Source organism: Epinephelus fuscoguttatus, linkage group LG13, assembly GCF_011397635.1.
Source record: "Epinephelus fuscoguttatus linkage group LG13, E.fuscoguttatus.final_Chr_v1".
Lineage (NCBI taxonomy): Eukaryota > Metazoa > Chordata > Actinopteri > Perciformes > Serranidae > Epinephelus > Epinephelus fuscoguttatus.
Window position 1 is genome coordinate 2,666,774 of NC_064764.1, and position 21,638 is coordinate 2,688,411.

Below are 21,638 nucleotides of genomic sequence, written 5' to 3' on the forward strand. Positions count from 1 at the left end.
GGCCCGGTGTTCTGACAAATGGAGCTACCCGCTCAGAATGACCTACCAGTAAGGGAAAAAAATCTATCAGAATGGACTACAAGTTCTATAGAGAATGTGAAGGTGACGTCACGTGCGTTGCATTGTGGGGCGTCAGCGCCATCTTTGGAGGAATGCGATGTAAACAAAGCAGTGAAGGGGAATACGAACATGAAGAAAAAGAGATGGAGAAGGACAAAGAAAATGACAGAGGACCCTACTGCGACAAATTCAAATTAAACGCGAGGCTAAGGCACATAGAATAGCTGCAAATGCTTAACATTGTCGATCCCTACGATTTAATGGCCACGGACTGGAGTCAAGACCCCACTGTACTCCCGCCACTGATGTATCCCGACATTGTAAACTATCTGGTTTTTGGACTGAGTGCATATACGTTACAAGAATTTAAAAGTTATAAATCTTTAGAAGCCCATGAGCAGTTCTGCAGTGGATGGGTGCAAGATTTACTTATTCACAAGCCAGAAAACTCAGCAAACACAGTCGAACTGGCAAAGGTAAGGTTGCACTGTTTTTGTCGGGGATGAATGAATGACTGAATGAATGAGTTTATTTCGATAAGCAAGAGTACAATATACAATATATACAACCATTATATACAAACAAAAAAGACAGACATGTAATGAAATGACATGAAATGTAAAAAAGAGGGAGACCCGAGCGGGGGCTACCCAGTGGGAGTATGTGCGGGGCCTCCATGTTTGAGATGGGAGCGGGCAGCGGGAGGTCGGGCGCTCCCAGAGAGGGGAGAGTGAGAAGTATAGCTAAATAAGATGAAAATAGAAAAATGTCTCTGTGTTTTATTTTAGTTGTCAGTGTTTAATTAAGGTGGGAGAGGCGGAGGGCGGCGGGAGGGCAGACGCTTCCAGAGAGGGGAGAGGGAGAAATATATCAAAATAAGATAAAATAGGAAGAACTGTCTCCCTCTTTTATTTTATTTTTAGTGTTTAATCGTGGCGGGAGCAAGCGGCGGGAGGCCCGACGCTTCCAGCGAGGGGAGAGGGAGAAATATAACAAAATAATATGAAAATAGAAAAAAAACATGATTAGCCTACTTAAAATGTTGAGCTGCCTTGAATAGCTGGCTTCCCGCTTTTGTTTACACCCGCGTTCCTCCAAAAATGGCGCTGATGCCCCACAGTGCAAAGCGGCATGACGTACCTTCACATTCTCTGTAAATATAGGTAAAAGTAGAGCAGCTCATTCTGTCAGGTAGAAATATCAATCACAATGTGGTTAAAAGTAGAGTAGGCCATTATATAGGGTAGGAATTATCCATCAGAATAGGCTACTACCTCTATAAATGTGGTTAAAAGTATGTCGCCTGGTATGGTTTTGGTGGGTTTTTTTCATCACTTAAACGCACTATGAATGAGCAGTTTGTGTTAGTAGGTCATTCTGAGTGGTAGCTCTATTTGTCAGAACACTGGTAGGCTACTCATTGTAGCCCACTGGCGAACGACCCCCTTAACGACTGCGCCGGTTTAATAGAACGGAGCACGTAGGCTACTGACCTGTTGCCAAACCCGGCCTCACACCATTTCTTGTCATATTCACAGTCTATCACAGTTGGTCAACAATTAGTATCGCCCCCCTCTCCCCTAAAAAAAAAAACCCTGTTTTTCGTGTACTAATTTTTCATAACCGTTTATGATCTCAAACACGTGTAAATGTGTACACGGACTCACCCCTAATGAGGATGAGGGACAGTGGAAGCTGAATCCGGCCTTGCCAACATCCAGGTTTGCCAACGTTTCATCAGCAGAACTGGACGAAGTTACACAGTTGCAGATCAATGTAAATACAAAGTAGCTTGTGAGTTCCTGGCGTGTGTGCTGCGTTTCCTGGCAACAGACTGGGGGAACTGTTTTTTTTTTTTTCACGGAGCTACATAACATACTTAAATAATTTATTTCATCACCTTTTGTTAACATTTCTTACTCAGCATTGGTGTTTAAGCTGAGACACTCGAGGTCGTGACATTGTACTGTCCTGTACTGGCCTGCGGCCTTGTGCCTATGACCGAATCACAGCCGTGACGATATACAGTACAACAACTCCCTCTCGTGTGATATTGCTTAATTATTGGTGCTTTTGTTTTGTTGTTTAATAGCTAAAATATTTATATGGATGTAACAATTGTCCTGTTTTATTTGTACTTTAGTTGATAGCGTTAGTCTTTATTTCAAAAATGGCATGACCAGTTATATATTTCCCCTTTTGTCCCCTCAGGTCAGTTTAGTCTGTTAAAAGTACTGTCCATATCTCTGTGTTGTTTTGAAGGACTAACATGTTGTCCACTGAACTTCTTGAGCACACGGAATATAAACAGGGTATTGCCAAATATATTAAGAATTATTACATTCTCTTGCCTCATGTCAGTTTATTGTTCAATTTTTCTTTCAGAATTGAGGTTCCCAACTTCCTCTGAAGATAGAAAAGGATTTGCAAAGAGCTTTGCTTTGATAACAATTAACAGTAATTGCTGTGCAACATCTTGGAAGAGAGACAGGGTGTTTTGTTTCTGATCAAATGTAGCGTCTGACCACAGGCGTGGAACAGTGTTGGTGTGACTTGTAACACTGGTGAACTATTTTTCCAGGTGTTTACACATTGTGGTCACAGCCACGTTGAAGTTTTATTCACTGCCTTGCCCATTTGAGGTAACACCTTTTCTCTTGCTGACAAATGGCTCAAAGTTTTCTTCTTCTAGCTCCCATAATGGGTCAGATACCTCCTCGTGAGTCCTGTTGGAGGCTTGGCCTTATTCACTTTTCCTATCAGCTTATCTTTTGAGACTCAGATGACTTCACTAGCAGGAGGACCAGTCTGATGACATTTTGCAGTGTGTTTGGAATGCTGGTAAAGCAACATGTCAGATACTTTGTTGCTCTTAATTATTTCCTCTAATTTACAGGCGAGGACCAGCAGGAGCACCATTATTTAGTTACCACATTTCAGGCTGTTCTCATAAACTTTTCATACGTTTTCTTACAAAATGTAATGCACCCAAATTCATGCATATCCCACATACTTTGAAAGGCTGCGATCATGTGACCAATGCATTGACGGCAGTAAACAAGGAAACAGTCCCAATCATTCTTGTGAAGAGGCAGGTTGGGGTAGTGGATGGGTCACAAAACATGGGGCTTCCCCAGGAGAAACATGTTCAGAACTGTGTGAACTTTGAATCATTCTAAGGTTCGTCCTCACCTTGTTTCTTTTCCTCATTCTAACCACAGTAACTTTACGTTAATTATGCAATTGTATGCTGAAGACATAACATCATAGGTTGTCATGGCTGAAATAGTTGCCTTCAATTCCAAGTAAAGAATTAGCCAGCCAGAATAAAATGTGCAAAGCGAGAATGTACAAAAGGAGTCTATCTAACCTCTGTAAGCCAATCATCTTGTTGCTGTCAAACTTTAAAAAACTGCTCCTTTCTCTGCTGCTCTTAGCCATCATTTCAGTGTCAAATTCATTCATAAGGCAACAATTCACCTTTTTTTCTGTGCCTTGTCGTGGACAGCAAAGCTGGTGTCAGACTCCAAGTATGATCCTCTCCAGGAGGATCTAAACATCATAATTCTGCTGGAGACCACATCCACCTCCTTGTTCCAGTTAGCACAGGGGTGCTCACTTAACTCTGCATGGTGGCTCCCCTTAAGACAAGCCAGATTTCCTTCAAAGATTAGCATCAGTCCAGCTCCAGACCTCTGTTTCTTCCAGCTCCAGACGCTGGAAAATCAATCAACCCACTGTGATCCCACTGAGTTTTTGTTACTTCCTGTTTAAGAAACATCTGCTTCAGCCTTCCCCCCATGCCTGCTTTTGGCCAAAAAAGGGACAAGCAATCAGGTCTTTCTCAGGCTGCTTAGCTTGAGAGGAGAAACATGTCCTTTGTCACTCCTGCTCGCCCAGCCTCATCTGCTTCTCCAGGCCTCTGTGCTGTAGATGACCTCATCAACGCCATGCAGTCTCAGGCTAATTTTATCCAAGGTATCAACATGTGCTCTCAGCTCCTGAAAAATGCTTCATCATCTGCCTCATCAACAGTGAGCCTCAGTGACTCAGGCCTCCTTGTTCAACCAGCGTTTCACAACCATTCATACTCAAACTACTCAACATTCTCTGGCTTCTGCTGTCCAAGCCCCTCCACTAGGTATACAGACATCCCTCACACAGCAAATTTATCCGCAAAGGTCGAGACATAACTCTGGTGAGCTTCATCCTACCATCTCCCAAGTGATACAAAAAGATAACAGTGGGGAAAACTTCTTCTCCAGCCTGCCACTGACCATTGCAGTTGACAAAAGCATCATTTCAACCAAATTCCAATCCGCTGTGATTTCAACAAAAATGTTTGCACATTCCCCAGCCGGCGCGGAGACTTAAAAAGATACTGGTGAATGAGGCCCAATGTTTTTTTTTTTTTTTTCAGAGGATAGTCCTGTACAGTTCATGCCATTACTACCCAATAAAAATGCTGATGTCACAATGGGTTCTGATGTCCAAACCTATGGCAAGCCGTTTTAACATTTAATCACTAAGTCTGACTATCCGGAATTACCATTATAGATATCTATAACGTCATTTTGACTAGTAGTAATGTCATTGTGACTAGTATGAATTTTAATTTAAGATATCTGTAACGTCATTCTGACTAGTCAAAACTGAATTACAGATATCTGTAATGTCATTTTGACTAGTCAAAACTGAATGACAGATATCTATAATGTCATTCTGACTAGTCAAAACTACAGTTACAGATATCTGTAATTCAGTTTTGACTAGTCAGATTCAAACTATTTTTGCCATTCATGTGTATGGGGTTTGTCATTATAGATATCTACAATTACATTATGACGATCTATAATTCCAGTTTGAGATATCTACAACGTCATTTTGACTAGTCATAATTCAGTTGCGGATATCTACAACGTCATTTTGACTAGTGAAAATGACGTTGTAGATATCTACAACGTCATTTTGATTAGTCATAATTCAGTTACAGATATCTTCAACGTCATTTTGACTAGTCATAATTCAGTTGCAGATATCTATAATGTCATTTTGACTAGTCATAATTCAGATGCAGATATCTACAACGTCATTCTGACTATCTTATTGAAACTCAATTCAAGATATCTAGAAGGGACCATGTAGATATCTCAAACTGGAATTACAGATATCCACAAGTTCACACAGAAAGAACACAGGATGTCTCACTTCTTGAGCTGACTGAGGGTGTTCACCAATCAGATTTTGCATGACCTCTGTGAGCCAATCGTTTCGTTGCTATACAACTTTCTTTCTCTGCTATGTTAGTGTCACTACGGCCTTAAAATAATGATGTCAGAGTGGGGTCTAATTAAATCAATCAATTTTATTTATAAAGCCTAATATTACAAATCACAGTTTGCCTCAGAGGGCTTTACAGCATACGACATCCCTAGGACCCTCACAGCGGATTTGGGAAAACTCCCCCCCAAAAAAACCTGTAATGGGAAAATAAAAAGGAGAAACCTCAGGAAGAGCAACTGAGGAGGGATCCCGCTTCCAGGACGGACAGACGTGCAATAGATGTTATACAGAACAGATCAACATAATAAATTAACAGTAATCCATATGACACAATGAGACAGAAAGAGAGACAGGGCAGACAGTAATGACAGTAGCTTACAACAACATTAATTTAAGTAGTAATATCATAATAATAATAATTACGACTATTGTGGCGTAATATGTTGTAAGTATATGGTAATATATGATAGTATATATATGTGACAATAATAATCATATGTGTATATTAACAGTAGAAGTATGACTAATAATAACAGCAGCAGTAGGAGGCATCAGGCAGGACCACGGCAGCAGCACAACCACGTCACATGATCCAGGCACAGCTGCGATACGAGGTAACCGGCCAGACAGGGGAGCACAAAGGCTCCGGAGAAGAAGCCAAGTTAGCGAGATGCAGTAACAGGACATGAGTGTTAGCAAAGAAGAGAAGGTGCTTGGTGTATTATAGGAGGTCCCCCGGCAGACTAAGCCTATGTCAGCCTAACTAGGAGCTGGTCCAAAACAAGCCTGAGGCAGCCCTAACTATAATTATTAAAGACTCCTCCTATGTTCTCCAGGAAGTTTCTCAGTGCTCTTAAGTTGAGGCATGATTTTATGACATTTCAACTTGCTTGGAAGTTATTCATTATCCAATATCCACAAGGTCATGAGAACAGTTTTAAACAAAGAAAATATGATACATCACCACTAGATGGGGGTTAAAACTAATGCTAACACACTAAAACATGGCAGGACTGATGGTGAATTCAGCTCACACTGTTAACTCTTCTATGAATCGATCCTGTTAATAAGATGCTGTCTATAGGAGGTCAGAAATGTTGTGATGAGTTTTATCTGTACTTTGTGCCTATTCACCACTTATAGGCCACATGTAAATAGAAGGTAAATAAAAATACAATTTTGTACAGCTGTGACATGTGCATTATAGGGAAACTGCATTGTAGTGAAGTGTATCCTCAGATGACTTCCAGATGTCGTGGTTAGATATGTCCCTTCCCCTACAAGCATACATGGTCAGTGAAGCTATTTAAACATGAAATGGCCACTTGAAGTCATACAGTATTGTGAATACTTGTGCCTTGCTGTTAATTTCCACATGCCATATCCTTCTCAAAAGGATATACATCACTTTATCATCATCATCATCATCATCGTCATTGTGACCTTGAAATCTAAACATTTGCAGTGTTACTGCGTCAGTGGTGAAATATCTTTATAGCTATGCTTCATTGCTGGAGTTCTTATGAATGATGAGTCAGCATGCATGCAACATTGGAAAGCACAGAGATGCTAAGCTGTCGGTCAGAAGAGGAAGTAGAGGTCTGATAGTGATTAGCCAGCTTTAAAAATATTGGTGGGTGTTTGCTGGCACATGTGCTTCAAGCCCAGTCAAAGTGTGTTCCTCTCTGGTGCGTAGCAAGCAAGCTTGTCATCTCAAGAATGCTTATTGTATCAGTGGCATACTTTCTCCTGTTAGGTAAGTTGACTGCATTTTACTGTGACATTTTAGTGCAACTGTTTTCACTTTCATTTGGAGAGAGTGTGTGTGTGTGTGTGTGTGTGTGTGTGTGTGTGTGTGTGTGTGTGTGTGTGTGTGTGTGTACATGGCAAGAATACAGTGGAATCTATTATTATCTACAGCATTTGTGATGTGTTTAATTTGGGAGGTAAAACTGTTTAATCTTAAATGAGCATAAATGTACATACATAAATGTATGAGAACTGTTCTATTTTCTTTGATTTTCAGGGTCTGATGCAACAGTGGTTCTTAATGTCAACACTACTGTCAGCAAATCAGTGGTACTTCCATGTATACTGATGACCCCCACTCCCATTGGCTTAAACAATTTACGTTTTTACTGGCAAGATGAAGGAAAATACGTACTGTACTCTTTTAATAAGGGAGAGGAGAAGCCTGCACATGTAAAGGAACGTTATCAAGCCAGGGTCACAGCCTTCCCACAGGACATGATAAGAGGAAATATTTCAGTTAAACTTAGAAACGTAACACTTAAAGATAACCAAAAGGTTTTCCAGGCTTTTGCACCAGTTTCTGATAGCAGAAGGAAACCCATTGTTACACCCATCTGCCAAATAACTTTACATGTTGCAGGTAAGGATGGAGATTTCACTTTCCTTTACAGGAATAGTATATATATATGTACTGTTATATGAGAATGATATTAATCTTCACATTTAACTGTAAGCAAGAAAGTGAATGAGCCTATCCTCCAAAATGTCTGGTGTTAAAAAAGTACTGACTGAAATAATGTTTTTCTCTTACTCATAGTTCCTTACGAGAGTGCCAGGCTGACTGTAAATGAAGAAAAAATGACTGCAGTCTGCACTACACAAAGAGGATTCCCTAAGCCTTGGGTAGAGTGGAGACTTCATTACCTATCTGACAAAAGCCAACACTTAGTTGACCAGAGGGATGTAAACACTACAGCGGTGCAGGACCCTCGGGATCATCTCTACAGTCTCAGAAGCACTATACATATCCCTGGGGATCAATATCAATCTATGACTTGCCTCATCTACAACCCTACCCAAAATGAGACTTTGATCACCACCCACGATTTAAACAAAGGTAAGTTAAAGGAAGAATAGATTGTTGTGCAGTATCCCTTAAAGATGCCATTGGTAATTTTTAGGAAAATAACTTTGTGTCATATTTGCTAAAACTGGTGCTATATTGTGAAAGAACTACATGAGACAGATAGTCTGTGATAACAAATCATGCTCCACCTCCCCTCCCATCAGGATGCAGTCAGCAAGAAGCAATCAGAGCTGATAAGTCTCTAGCACAGTTATTAGTCGTTTTAATCACTCTGTGAACTGCAGTCAAACTGACAAACTAGGCAGCACTGATCAAATATCATCAGTGTTAGGCAAGTTACCCGCAAAATATGTTACATATTATTAGTTACCTTTACTTGAAAGTAATAAGTTACTTTACAATATTACTCTCTGTGCAGAGTGATAAGTTACTTATTTCAAATAAACACAAGAAATTTGTGCTCTAAATAAAGGATCAGCACTCAGTGAATAACCTCCCAAGCCCTATGATAAGCTATTATGGCAAGGCTTAAAGGGAAAGTTCTTTACATCCTGGACCTTATTTCTGGCATTAAATACGGTTGTTTACTCACCCAGATAAGTTTGGTGTCATTTGGAGTCCTTCGGAAGATATTTAGATCCGCATCCATATAGTGGGAATGATCGGGGCACCGACAATCAGGCTCTAAATAACACATTATCTGCCGCGAAACTCGTTCATTTCACCAATATGTTTTTATGAATCGCTAGAGTTGCTTGTCATCATCATCCGGGTCATTTATACTGACCTACTAACCTCTGACCTGGATGATGTCATCCAGGTGCGCGCCACCGCACACCCGCAGCACTTTACAACTGGAATTTGCTACTGTTAGTTTTTTAAAAAATGGCTGAATATTTGTCAGATTTTGAGGTTGTGGACGACGACTTTGAATATGATGGACATCCTTACCGTTTTGAGCCAGAGTATACGGATGAGGAGCTCTTTGAAAGGAGGATGCAGAGGCAGAGAGAGGAACAGCTGGCCAGAGAACAACAAACCGCTGCACGTCCGAGAATAGATGCTAACTGGTGGTGTTCTTGTGGACAGTGTTCCACTATGCCAACGGAGGAGGAATGCCTTTGTTGCTCCGAGTGGGATTTGAGGCCAGGAGATACACGTCTGGATGTCTCCAGAAATTACTGTCTCACAACTATAGAGGATTTCACTTCTATGATCAACCGGGCTGTTTTTTTCGTGTCCCGAAAATAAACTGGAAGACCCAGCCAAAGCCTGCAGGACTGAACGGGCAACTTTTGATTGAGTAAGTAGCCTACACACATGCATAAATTGTTTATTTTCCTTGAATTTGTTTGCTTAATAAGTAAATAACTATGAGAATTTACATTTCTTTAGTTTCTTCTCATCGCTTGTGTAGAACAGCCCGCACACTGCACAAAAAGCAGAGGCACTTCTTATGCAAAACCTGAATTTATTATTACATAGTGCTCAGTGACAATAAGTGAGAAACAGAAAGGTGAACGTTTTGGTGGTAAAGAGGATTGTCTTTACGAATTGCCTTTGATTTTTTTTTTTGCAGAGGTTAGTAGGTCAGTATAAATGACCCGGATGATGATGACAAGCAACTCTAGCGATTCATAAAAACATATTGGTGAAATGAACGAGTTTTGCGGCAAATAATGTGTTATTTAGAGCCTCATTGTCAGTGCCCTGATCATTCCCACTATATGGATGTACGTGGCTCTTGCGGATCTAAATATCTTCAGAAGGACTCCAGTTGACACCAAACTTATCTGGGTGAGTAAACAACCGTATTTAATGCCAGAAATAAGGTCCAGGTTGTAAAAAATGGAACTTTCCCTTTAACTATACAGATCAGTGAGCAGTGATAACTAACACGTCTTTGGGGTCATGCGCTACTTTGACCAAAATGAACTCAAAAGAACTAATGGTCATTTTAAATGGATGAGGGTCATGTTGTTTCACAGCAAGGAATCAAAGTACAGAAGCTCCAGTTTATTACAGTTCATTTCAAATCCAGTGCTGCACAGGTCTGACCCATTCATGCATTCACATACAGTGGTTACCATTTTGTATTAAAATCCCACTGTTTTTATTGATAATGGTGTGATGATATAGAGGAATTTAATGACCTATACCGTTTAAAATAAACAAATAGCTTTGGACACACAGAGGGTCAGGCAGTGGATCAAAGAGTAGTAATTATGTGATATGGATAAATATATGTGGGCCAATGAAGCATAATAAACAAATCTTGGGTTTAGCACAACAAACAGAATGGCATGCCAGTCAGTTACTATGCCATCTCTTTGTCGGACTGTAGAGGAGGCCTGGCAAAGCGACATACCCTTGCTGTCCCAGCAGCATGAATTTTCCTCTCAGCCAGCAGCTCCAGAAGATTGTAAGTTGTGAAATAATTGTCAGAAAACAACTTGTGGTTGGCCTCTGTGATTCCTTGGTGCAGCAGGAAATCATAGGCCATGCCACTTTTCCCACACAGGAAGTATATTTTCGACCCCCAGGGGTGTGGCCTGCCTTTGATGTATTGCTTGACAGACAGAGATCCACGAAATGGCACCATTTGTTCGTCAACACAAAAGTTTTCTTCCAGGGGAAGCTCCAAGCATCTTCTGTGTATGTCAATGTAGAGAGGATGTACCTTGAAAAACACATCATTGTTCACTGCTGGCTTCTCCAAATTGTTGACCAAATGCAAATGTGACCAGAGCTGGAAGAATCTGTGTTTCGAAAAATACCAATGTCCATCCCAGCTTCCCAGTACATGGAGACTCTTGGCATTTGCATCACTCCCATAGTAAGGTGGAGACCAGCTAGGGTTCTGATTTCTCCTGAACTAGTCATTTTGAAACCTAGTGTGCCACTTTGCATGGCATAAATGTTGGTGCTGTTGGTCATCAGATCAAAGACCTCATCTGGTATATACTGTTTGAAGTATTCATAGGGGCTCATGGGATGTCTGTCATAAATCAGAGGATTCTCAAAGGAAGTATCAATGATTGTTGTGAATGGCCTATGACGCCACTTAAGCAATTTGCATATAACACACATAATCATGAGCCAGTAATTTGCGTATAACACACCTATTTGTAAAGGTTGCAATGACATGACCAATGTGCTGAAGGGAATAAAGAAGGAAGTAGTATAAAGACTGAAAGTCCATCTAAGAACATAGGTTGGGGTGGTGGATGTGTCAAACAAACAAGGGGATGTCCTCCAGGAGAACGTGTGAAACCATGCGAGTCATTTTAAGTCATGATGTGACCATGTTTCCTCTCCTTAACTTAACCAATGTAACTTTACTTGCCGAAACTTAACCTCTGTAACTTTATGTTAAGTGAATAATTGACTTAATCATTTCCCGTGTTAAAACTTTGGCATATATAGGTACCATTTATGCAGCTGTGCACCATCACTTTTGTTTAATCAATGTCACTGGGTAATACATAAAAGTAACAAAAACTGGCTGAAATTGAGGAACTAAACACAATTTTACTTTATCTGGTGTTGAAAAAGTAGAAAATATGCAATGAACCAGGGAGCAGAGATCAGCAAGGCAACAAGTCATGTGATATTTGGATTGTGAGCAAAATAACAATTTTCAGACTGATGCAAAAAAGTAGTAATGTCTACAAAGTTCTTTCAGCACAAGCACACAGTTGCTCTCTGATCTACTTACAGCTTACTACTTCAGAATCTATGTGTATGTATTCCATACAGTACTGTTCTTTGGCAGGTAACTGAAGGAGCAGGTAGTTTATATTGTGAGTGCGTGAAAATAATTTTATTGCCCCAAAGAGCAAAATGACAACAATCAGACCTGCAGGCTTTCAAAACTCTCACATTTGTGATTTAATTTCAAAATAAACTTTTTGGGAAATTGTGTTTGTTTCTCTCTGAGTGAAAAAGTCTGTGTCTTCAGCAGCAGAATCAGGAGTTTTAATTTGTAAAACCTAAACCTTAGTAATGAGTGGATCTTCAAGCGTTTATATATATATATATATATATATACATATCTATATCAATCAATCAATCAATTTTATTTATACAGCCCAATATCACAAATCACAATTTGCCTCACAGGGCTTTACAGCATACGACATCCCTCTGTCCTTATGACCCTCGCAGCGGATAAGGAAAAACTCCCCAAAAAAACCCTTTAACGGGGAAAAAAAACGGTAGAAACCTCAGGAAGAGCAACTGAGGAGGGATCCCTCTTCCAGGACGGACAGACGTGCAATAGATGTCGTACAGAACAGATCAGCATAACAAATTAACAGTAATCCACATGACACAATGAGACAGAGAGAGAGAGAGAGAGAGACAGAGAGAGAGAGATGCAGGTAATGACAGTAGCTTACAACAACATTATTGAAAGTAATAATATTATAGTTATAGTTCTGGCTACTGTGGTACAATATGTTGAAAGTATGTATTAATATCTGGCAGTATGTATATATATATATATATACATATGTATTAATTTCTGACGGGTTATGTTAACTGCTTATATTCTGATCCTCACCTGGAGAAAAAAAAAAGGGTTGCGTAGCGTCAGGCTACAGCAACACTAAACCCCTGAGCTTGCCTGAGAAGGACTAAATGCACAAACCCACTATTTTTAAATATCCCATGGAGAGAGACTCCCACTGCAGCCTGTTTAATTTTGTTCAGAAAATGTTTGTATGCAACCTCATTCTGTGGATGATAAACGAGGTGCAGACTTCCTTCTGTGTCACTGGTAATGAGGAAATACAGTGAGTGCTGGACGGAGTCAGTGGCTGACAACAACAACCCCGCACACATTTAAGGGTATGGTTTGCAGTGGAAACGATAGGGTCTAGGTCCCAAGTTTGAAGGGTACTTTTGGTTCCAAAGGTACCATACTGAAAGTGTTTGGTGGAAACGGGGCAATAATGCTCTCTTTTTTTTCTTTTCTTTTTTTGACCCTCCTGCCTGGCAGAATAATAATAATATAATATTATTAATAATATAGAGGCTTCAGACCCCCACAACCCCTAACAGGATAAGCAGTTACAGATAATGAATGAATAATGAAAGGATTCATACTGAGGGTGCTTTCACACCTAACCTGTTTGGTTCAGTGAAAATAAACTGAGGTCCGTTTGCGTGGTTAGTACAGGTGTGAAAGCACCCTGAGTCACAAAACAAGCAGAGAACTAAAAAGTTTAACTTTTTGTCTAAAAGCTAAAGCAGCATGTCTGTCTGCCTACAGGTGAAGCAGAGAAGAGCCTCCCTGACTGGGCCACAGCTTTGACAGTGACTGTTGCTGTAGTTCTCAGCTTATGCTGCAGTTGTGTAGCACATCACATGTGAGTTGTTTTCATTTATCGTCAATTTAAGGGCATTTAATTTTTCTGATATCCAACTGGCGAGAAACACGTCACTGGACAGAGGATTCATAGAATTTAAAATAATACTCAAATGTGTGGCTTTCCGCTCCTTTGATGTGTATCTACGGAGGGACAAGCCTGGGTGAAGATAGTTCTGCAGCAGGTTTCACATTTCACTTTGTTATTTAACTTTAATACTGCATATCATTATACATTTAAGTAAGTATGCACTGTGTATATACACACACTCACATCCCAGCGGTGGTCAGTGGTCCATTCTAAGAACAATTTTGCCCTGCTAAAATATATATTCCCCCCCCAAAAATTAACACACACATTTGAATGTAAATTTGCCTATATACACTCGACCTGTTCTCCATCATGTTGTATATAAAATGTCCTCTTACATGGTTATTCTAATGGGAACAACATGGCACAAACATTTAGGATCTTTAATTCAATTCAATTCAATTCAATTCAATTTTATTTATGAAGCCCAATATCACAAATCACAATTTGCCTCACAGGGCTTTACAGCATACGACATCCCTCTGTCCTTATGACCCTCGCAGCGGATAAGGAAAAACTCCCCAAAAAAAACCCTTTAACGGGGAAAAAAAACCGGTAGAAACCTCAGGAAGAGCAACTGAGGAGGGATCCCTCTTCCAGGACGGACAGACGTGCAATAGATGTCGTACAGAACAGATCAGCATAACAAATTAACAGTAATCCACATGACACAATGAGACAGAGAGAGAGAGAGAGAGAGAGAGAGATGCAGGTAATGACAGTAGCTTACAACAACATTATTGAAAGTAATAATATTATCGTTATAGTTCTGGTTACTGCCGTACAATATGTTGAAAGTATGTAGTGTGACAATAGTCATATGTGTACAGTACAGGCCAAAAGTTTGGACACACCTTCTCATTCAATGCGTTTTCTTTATTTTCATGACTATTTACATTGTAGATTCTCACTGAAGGCATCAAAACTATGAATGAACACATGTGGAGTTATGTACTTAACAAAAAAAGGTGAAATAACTGAAAACATGTTTTATATTCTAGTTTCTTCAAAATAGCCACCCTTTGCTCTGATTACTGCTTTGCACACTCTTGGCATTCTCTCCATGAGCTTCAAGAGGTAGTCACCTGAAATGGTTTCCACTTCACAGGTGTGCCTTATCAGGGTTAATTAGTGGAATTTCTTGCTTTATCAATGGGGTTGGGACCATCAGTTGTGTTGTGCAGAAGTCAGGTTAATACACAGCCGACAGCCCTATTGGACAACTGTTAAAATTCATATTATGGCAAGAAGCAATCAGCTAACTAAAGAAAAACGAGTGGCCATCATTACTTTAAGAAATGAAGGTCAGTCAGTCCGGAAAATTGCAAAAACTTTAAATGTGTCCCCAAGTGGAGTCGCAAAAACCATCAAGCACTACAACGAAACTGGCACACATGAGGACCGACCCAGGAAAGGAAGACCAAGAGTCACCTCTGCTTCTGAGGATAAGTTCATCCGAGTCACCAGCCTCAGAAATCGCAAGTTAACAGCAGCTCAGATCAGAGACCAGATGAATGCCACACAGAGTTCTAGCAGCAGACCCATCTCTAGAACAACTGTTAAGAGGAGACTGCGAATCAGGCCTTCATGGTCAAATAGCTGCTAGAAACCACTGCTAAGGAGAGGCAACAAGCAGAAGAGATTTGTTTGGGCCAAGAAACACAAGGAATGGACATTAGACCAGTGGAAATCTGTGCTTTGGTCTGATGAGTCCAAATTTGAGATCTTTGGTTCCAACCGCCGTGTCTTTGTGAGACGCAGAAAAGGTGAACGGATGGATTCCACATGCCTGGTTCCCACTGTGAAGCATGGAGGAGGAGGTGTGATGGTGTGGGGGTGTTTTTCTGGTGACACTGTTGGGGATTTATTCAAAATTGAAGGCACACTGAACCAGCATGGCTACCACAGCATCCTGCAGCGACATGCCATCCCATCAGTTTTGCGTTTAGTTGGGCCGATCATTTATTTTCAACAGGACAATGACCCCAAACACCTCAGGCTGTGTAAGGTATTTGACCAAGAAGGAGAGTGATGGAGTGCTGCGGCAGATGACCTGGCCTCCACAGTCACGGACCTGAACCCAATCGAGATGGTTTGGGGTGAGCTGGACCGCAGAGTGAAGGCAAAGGGGCCAACAAGTGCTAAACACCTCTGGGAACTCCTTCAAGACTGTTGGAAAACCATTTCAGGTGACTACCTCTTGAAGCTCATGGAGAGAATGCCAAGAGTGTGCAAAGCAGTAATCAGAGCAAAGGGTGGCTATTTTGAAGAAACTAGAATATAAAACATGTTTTCAGTTATTTCACCTTTTTTTGTTAAGTACATAACTCCACATGTGTTCATTCATAGTTTTGATGCCTTCAGTGAGAATCTACAATGTAAATAGTCATGAAAATAAAGAAAACGCATAGAATGAGAAGGTGTGTCCAAACTTTTGGCCTGTACTGTATAATAACAGTAGAAGTATGACTAATGACTAATGATGGCAGCAGCAGCAGCAGGAGGCATCTGGCAGGACCACGGCAGCAGTACAACCACACACGTCACGCTGTCCAGGCACCGCTGTGATATGAGTTAATCTGAGAGACAGTGGAGCACAAAGGCTCCGGAGAAGAAGCCGAGTTAGTGACATCCAGAATGGCCGAGTTAGCAAGATGCAGTAATAGAATACGAGAGAGAGAGAGAGAGAGAGAGAGAGAGAGAAGGAGAGAAGGTGCCCGGTGTATTATAGGGGGGTCCTCCGGCAGACTAGGCCTAAGTCAGCCTAACTAGGGGCTGGTACAGGGCAAGCCTGAGCCAGCCCTAACTATAAGCTTTATCAATGAGGAAAGTCTTAAGTCTAGTCTTAAATGTGGAGACGGTGTCTGCCTCCCGGACCGTAACAGGAAGATGATTCCACAGGAGAGGAGCCTGATAGCTGAAGGCTCTGGCTCCTGATCTACTTTTGGAGACTTTAGGGACCACGAGTAACCCTGCGTTCTCAGAGCGCAGAATTCTGGTGGGATAATAAGGCACTATGAGCTCTCTAAGATATGACGGAGCTTGACCATTTAGAGCTTTATAAGTTAACAGTAGGATTTTAAATTCAATTCTGGATTTTACAGGGAGCCAGTGCAGAGAAGCTAAAACAGGAGAGATATGATCGCGTTTCTTAGTTCCTGTTAGTACACGTGCTGCTGCATTCTGAATTAGCTGGAGAATTTTTAAGGACTTACTAGAGCTACCTGATAATAGAGAGTTACAGTAATCCAGCCTTGAGGTAACAAAAGCGTGGACCAATTTTTCTGCATCTTTTCGGGTCAGGATAGGCCTAATTTTCGCAATATTACGCAGATGAAAAAATGCAGTCCATGAGGTTTGTTTTAAATGAGAATTAAAAGACAAATCTTGATCAAATATTACTCCGAGGTTTCTTACGGTAGTGCTAGAGGCCAGAGCAATGCCATCTAGAGAAACTATGTCATCAGATAAAGAGTCTCTGAGTTGTTTGGGGCCAAGAACAATAACTTCAGTTTTGTCTGAATTTAACATCAGGAAATTGGTGCTCATCCAAGTTTTTATGTCTTTAAGGCAGTTATGGAGTTTAGTTAACTCCATAACTAGTCTTTAGCGATCATCAGCTCCAATCCATTTTAAATGGTAAATGGACCTGCACTTGTATAGCACCTTTCTATTCATCCGACCACTCAAGTCACATTCACCCATTCACACACACATTCATACACTGGTGGCCGAGGCTACCATACAAGGTGCCACCTACTACTAAGTTTTTAACACAGTCACACACCAGTGGAAGCAATTTGGGCTTCAGTATCTTGCTCAAGGATACTTCAACATGCAGAGTGGAGAAGCTGGGAATTGAACCGCCAATCTTCCAATTGGTGGACAACCTGCTCTTCCTCTGAGCCTCAGTATACAAGCATGCTCCTACTTTTTGCCACTTTTCAAAATTTGCTAATATTACACATACTTCATTTTCTTCTTCTTTTATAGATATTTTTTGGGCATTTTTGCCTTTATAGATAGGACAGTTGAGTGTGAAGGGTGGAGAGAGAGGGGTAATGACATGCAGCAAAGGGCCACAGGTTTGAGTCGAGCCCGGGCCGCTGCGGCAACAGCCTTGTACATGGGGCGCCTGCTCTATCCACTAAGCCACCAATGCCCCATACTACATTTTCAATAATATGTGTTTATTGAAGAATTTGGACAGGGCCAACAACCACATTCAAGACTTGCTGGCTGAGCAATCTGACTTATAGGAAGTTCAACTTTGAGGTTTGCTTATTGAAGACTCATTTATGTGAAAAGAGAACTGTAACTGGGTAGCATTAGTATTTTAATGTCAACACTATACTTGGCATTCTACATGCTGCTGTAAGGACTCAACAGCTTGTCTTTTCTAATTCCAGGTACTGGAGAACCAGACAGTCTTCTTCCCCACCTGACTGCGCTGATTTATGATCCTCACTACATCTGGAATAAAAAAAAAGGAATATATTTCAAAATTTAACATTCATCATAATGGAAATTCTCTACACAAGGTCTAACTTATCGTTTTTGTAACCCAGCATCACTAATGCTCTTTTAAGTCACAAGGCTTCAAATCCTTGTGAACCTAAAACAAGAGAAGTTGAAGCTGTTGTTGATGCCAGTGATTTTGTAATACTATTAATAGTCAATACTATTAATGTTTAGGCTGACTCATTGGCCAACATTAGTGTTACTGCAGGAACCAGCTGCTAAATAAAAACAAACTGGTGAATAACTGTGCCAGCACCACCAAGTGGTGAACAGGGCAACATATTCTCATTCTGACCTCGTCACATATCGACGTTTGGACATGGACTTTTCACGTTGAGATATGACGTGCAAGGTACCCTGGGTACGTTGGTCGTTGACATTCTGGGACACTGTGTCAACTTCAGCCTATTATATGCTGTTTTCAAAATACACTTCGGTTTTCAGGAAATGTACACTTTGCATACAGTCTCTTTCAAAATAAATGCATCACATTGGTACAACACTGTAAATTTATGTTTTTTTCCTTCTACAACATATGTACATGGTTACGTTTTGCTAAAACACTCACATGTGGTTGGGTTTAAGATAAAAAGAACAGGGTTTAGCTTTGCAATATAACAGATGAACTCCGGCCTCCTGGGTGAAGGTCGGTGGTTGCTTAACAACAGCAAAAGTATATCAAAACATCCCTTAACAAACTCTGACACAACTCATGAAGTATAATCCGTCATTTATCCAGTTGTATGCTCAGTACTTTCCAAACACCTGCATTTTAGTTGAAACTCAGGCTGTCAAGCAATTTAAAAAAATGGAATTAATTACATGCTCTTTGGTCAATTAATCTAAATTAATTGCGTACATCAATTTTTGTTGTGCAAGTATTTAAATATTTTGATTCAAATGAATTCTGGCAGATGTGTAATAGTAAAGCTGCTGGATTTTGGACACAATTGTCCCCCTGTCCTCTACCACTGAAACTGGTCTGCAGTCCATTGCAAGGGAGTTAGTTAGGTCACAGGTAGACTAACTCAGTTTACATCTGAATGCCTGGTTGAGTGTGGCTTGACAAGACTGGCTGCTAGCGCTAGCCTTTAATGATTCACCAGGTCAAAGGGCACCACGGAACGTGACTACTCAGCGTTCAATTTTTTTAATGCGTTATTTTTTCTGTGAAATGAACACATTATTTTGACAGCCCTGGTTAAAATGTTACAACATAAAACACTTCTGCCTTTGAGTAGCATGCCTGAGCAGGCGCCCAGGTATGCTACTTGCATGAGATGAGATTATTTAGCAGAAATGGATGTGTTTGGGTAGTACTGAACATACGACACATGTTGTGTGTAAGATTTTGTAAACAGGTTGATATCGTTTTGCTGTTGTTAAATGTGGTCCCCAAGGACTTCAATTATCAACAAGTTCTGTTTACAAATCATGTGCATGGAGTGTCTTTAATATGGGGTGCCGCTTGTAAAGTGGCTCACGCTGAAAATAACATCAACATTTTGCCACATTTAGCTTCAAACAATGTTTAAAAAAGTGTTGTGAATTTTTTAACGTCACTTTTTACTACATTTACAGCAATATTTGTTAACTTAGAAATATATTAAATAGTTAAATCTAAATATTAAATGTGACACATAAATGTTAAATATTAAATCTAAATGCCAAATCTAAATCTAAATGTTAAATCTAAATCTAAATGTTAAATCTAAATATTAAATATGAATCTAAATGCTAAATCTAAATGTTAAATGTTAAATCTAAATGTTCTGGGTGAAACTAAATATTTAGCTAATGTGCAAATTCATTCATACAACAAATCATGTTGTAACTAAGACATCCGCTGGAAAAAAATATTTTTTTTCACGGACCGTTTAGAGTTAATGAGTCATTACAGACACCGCTAATGGGGCTAAAAGCTAACAGTTAGCCCCGCTAATCTACGATAACCATGTTATTAATTACCAAACGTGCACACAGAAATAGTAATGTTTGTTCAATCATTGTGTTTATAGACTTTACAAACACCAGATTAGTCTAAATGGTGATATAGTGACGTGAAAAATGTGAGATATATCTGTAGCTAAACTCTGTTGGTTTTCTACCCAGAAGCATTTGTAAACAACAAGGTGATTCCTGCCAAAGGGACACTAACAACTCAAAGTACATGTCAAATAAAATTTCTCCAAACATGTTTTTTGTTATTTTAGGTAGTTATTATCAAGCTAATGTATGTTCAATTGTTCATTTCCCCTGATAAGTTGGTTTTAATTCATTATTTGATTCTATAAACACAGTTATTCAGTCATTTAGATTTAGATTTAGCATTTAGATTTAACATTTAGATTTAGATTTAATATTTAGATTTAACATTTAGATTTAGATTTAACATTTAGATTTAATATTTAGATTTAACATTTAGATTTAGATTTAGCATTTAAATTTAGCATTTAGATTTAGATTTAATATTTAGATTTAACATTTAACATTTAGGTGCCACATTTAATATTTAGATTTAACTATTTACTATATTTCTAAGTTAACAAATATTGCTGTGAATGTGGTAAAAGGTGATGTTAAAAAATTCACAACACTTTTTTAAACATTGTTTGAAGCTAAATGTGACAAAATGTTGATGTTATTTTTAACATCACATTGCCACTTTACAAGCGGCACCCCATACTTTAAGGCCTAACACAGGATTTTTTCCACACTGTCATTCAGGCCTAGTCCACATGGATGTTTTGTTTTGTTTTGTTTTTTTAAAAAGAAAAAACAGGGTTTTCCCCATATTCTAAATGACCATCCACACACAGTTATTAAAAAAAAAAAGAAAGAAAGAAAGAAAAATGTACCGCTGTCAAGGTCATGCCTACCCAACAGGTGGCAGTGTAACCCTCACTCTGAAGTCATGAGACGAAGATGCTGGCCAATCATTAGCCATTCTAACCAGGCCCCCAGGACATCCGCTGAGCCTTGCAGCAAATTTTTCCCAGTGGTCACTCATGGTGTTGCAGCAAAAAAAAAATCCCCTGTGGCCCAAAAAGCATTCTCTCCATAGGCCACCAGTAAAAGACACATCTATATAAACTGTTGACAGGAGACTTCAAACTGCAAACAAAGTCATTTACGAATCTTTCTATTCAGAATTTTTGAGTAATGGTGGTTTTATATTTGTGAAACTTTCCTCAAGTTTCCTGTGACATCATCACAATGTAAAGTGTATAAGCACATAACAGCAAGTAGCAGCAGCAACCCACCATCCAACACTGGCATGCTGTGAGGACGGAAACAGAGGGCTCGGCGGAGACAGGGAGACTGCTGCAGCAAGTGAACATGCTGTCTGTGGGCATTTTGACTTGACCAGCGGATCAAGCTCAGACTGGTCAGTTCACACCACAGCAACAGGGGTACGAGCCCGATGGACAGCAGCTTTGAAGACATGGCTCTTGATCTTTTTTTTTTTTCCT

The 21,638-nt window shown here is 40.0% G+C and overlaps 2 protein-coding genes across 2 annotated transcripts in view; one reads left to right on the forward strand and one right to left on the reverse strand.

Annotated features, from left to right (window-relative positions):
- Positions 1-21,638, reverse strand: part of LOC125900101 (uncharacterized) — a 549,677-nt gene that overhangs the window by 181,411 nt on the left and 346,628 nt on the right. The window lies entirely within an intron of this gene.
- On the forward strand, positions 5,207-18,651 carry LOC125900108 (CD276 antigen homolog). The gene is made up of 5 exons (XM_049594894.1): positions 5,207-7,099; positions 7,370-7,735; positions 7,913-8,212; positions 13,458-13,554; positions 18,054-18,651. The coding sequence occupies exons 1-5, from the start codon at positions 7,063-7,065 to the stop codon at positions 18,103-18,105; spliced, it is 852 nt and encodes a 283-aa protein (XP_049450851.1). The 5' UTR covers positions 5,207-7,062; the 3' UTR covers positions 18,106-18,651.

Coding starts and splice junctions, on each gene's coding strand:
- LOC125900108 (XM_049594894.1), top strand. CDS start 7,063: ATGCTTATTGTATCAGTGGCATACTTTCTCCTGTTAG. Junction 7,100..7,369: donor GGCATACTTTCTCCTGTTAG/GTAAGTTGACTG, acceptor TTTGATTTTCAG/GGTCTGATGCAACAGTGGTT. Junction 7,736..7,912: donor AATAACTTTACATGTTGCAG/GTAAGGATGGAG, acceptor TCTTACTCATAG/TTCCTTACGAGAGTGCCAGG.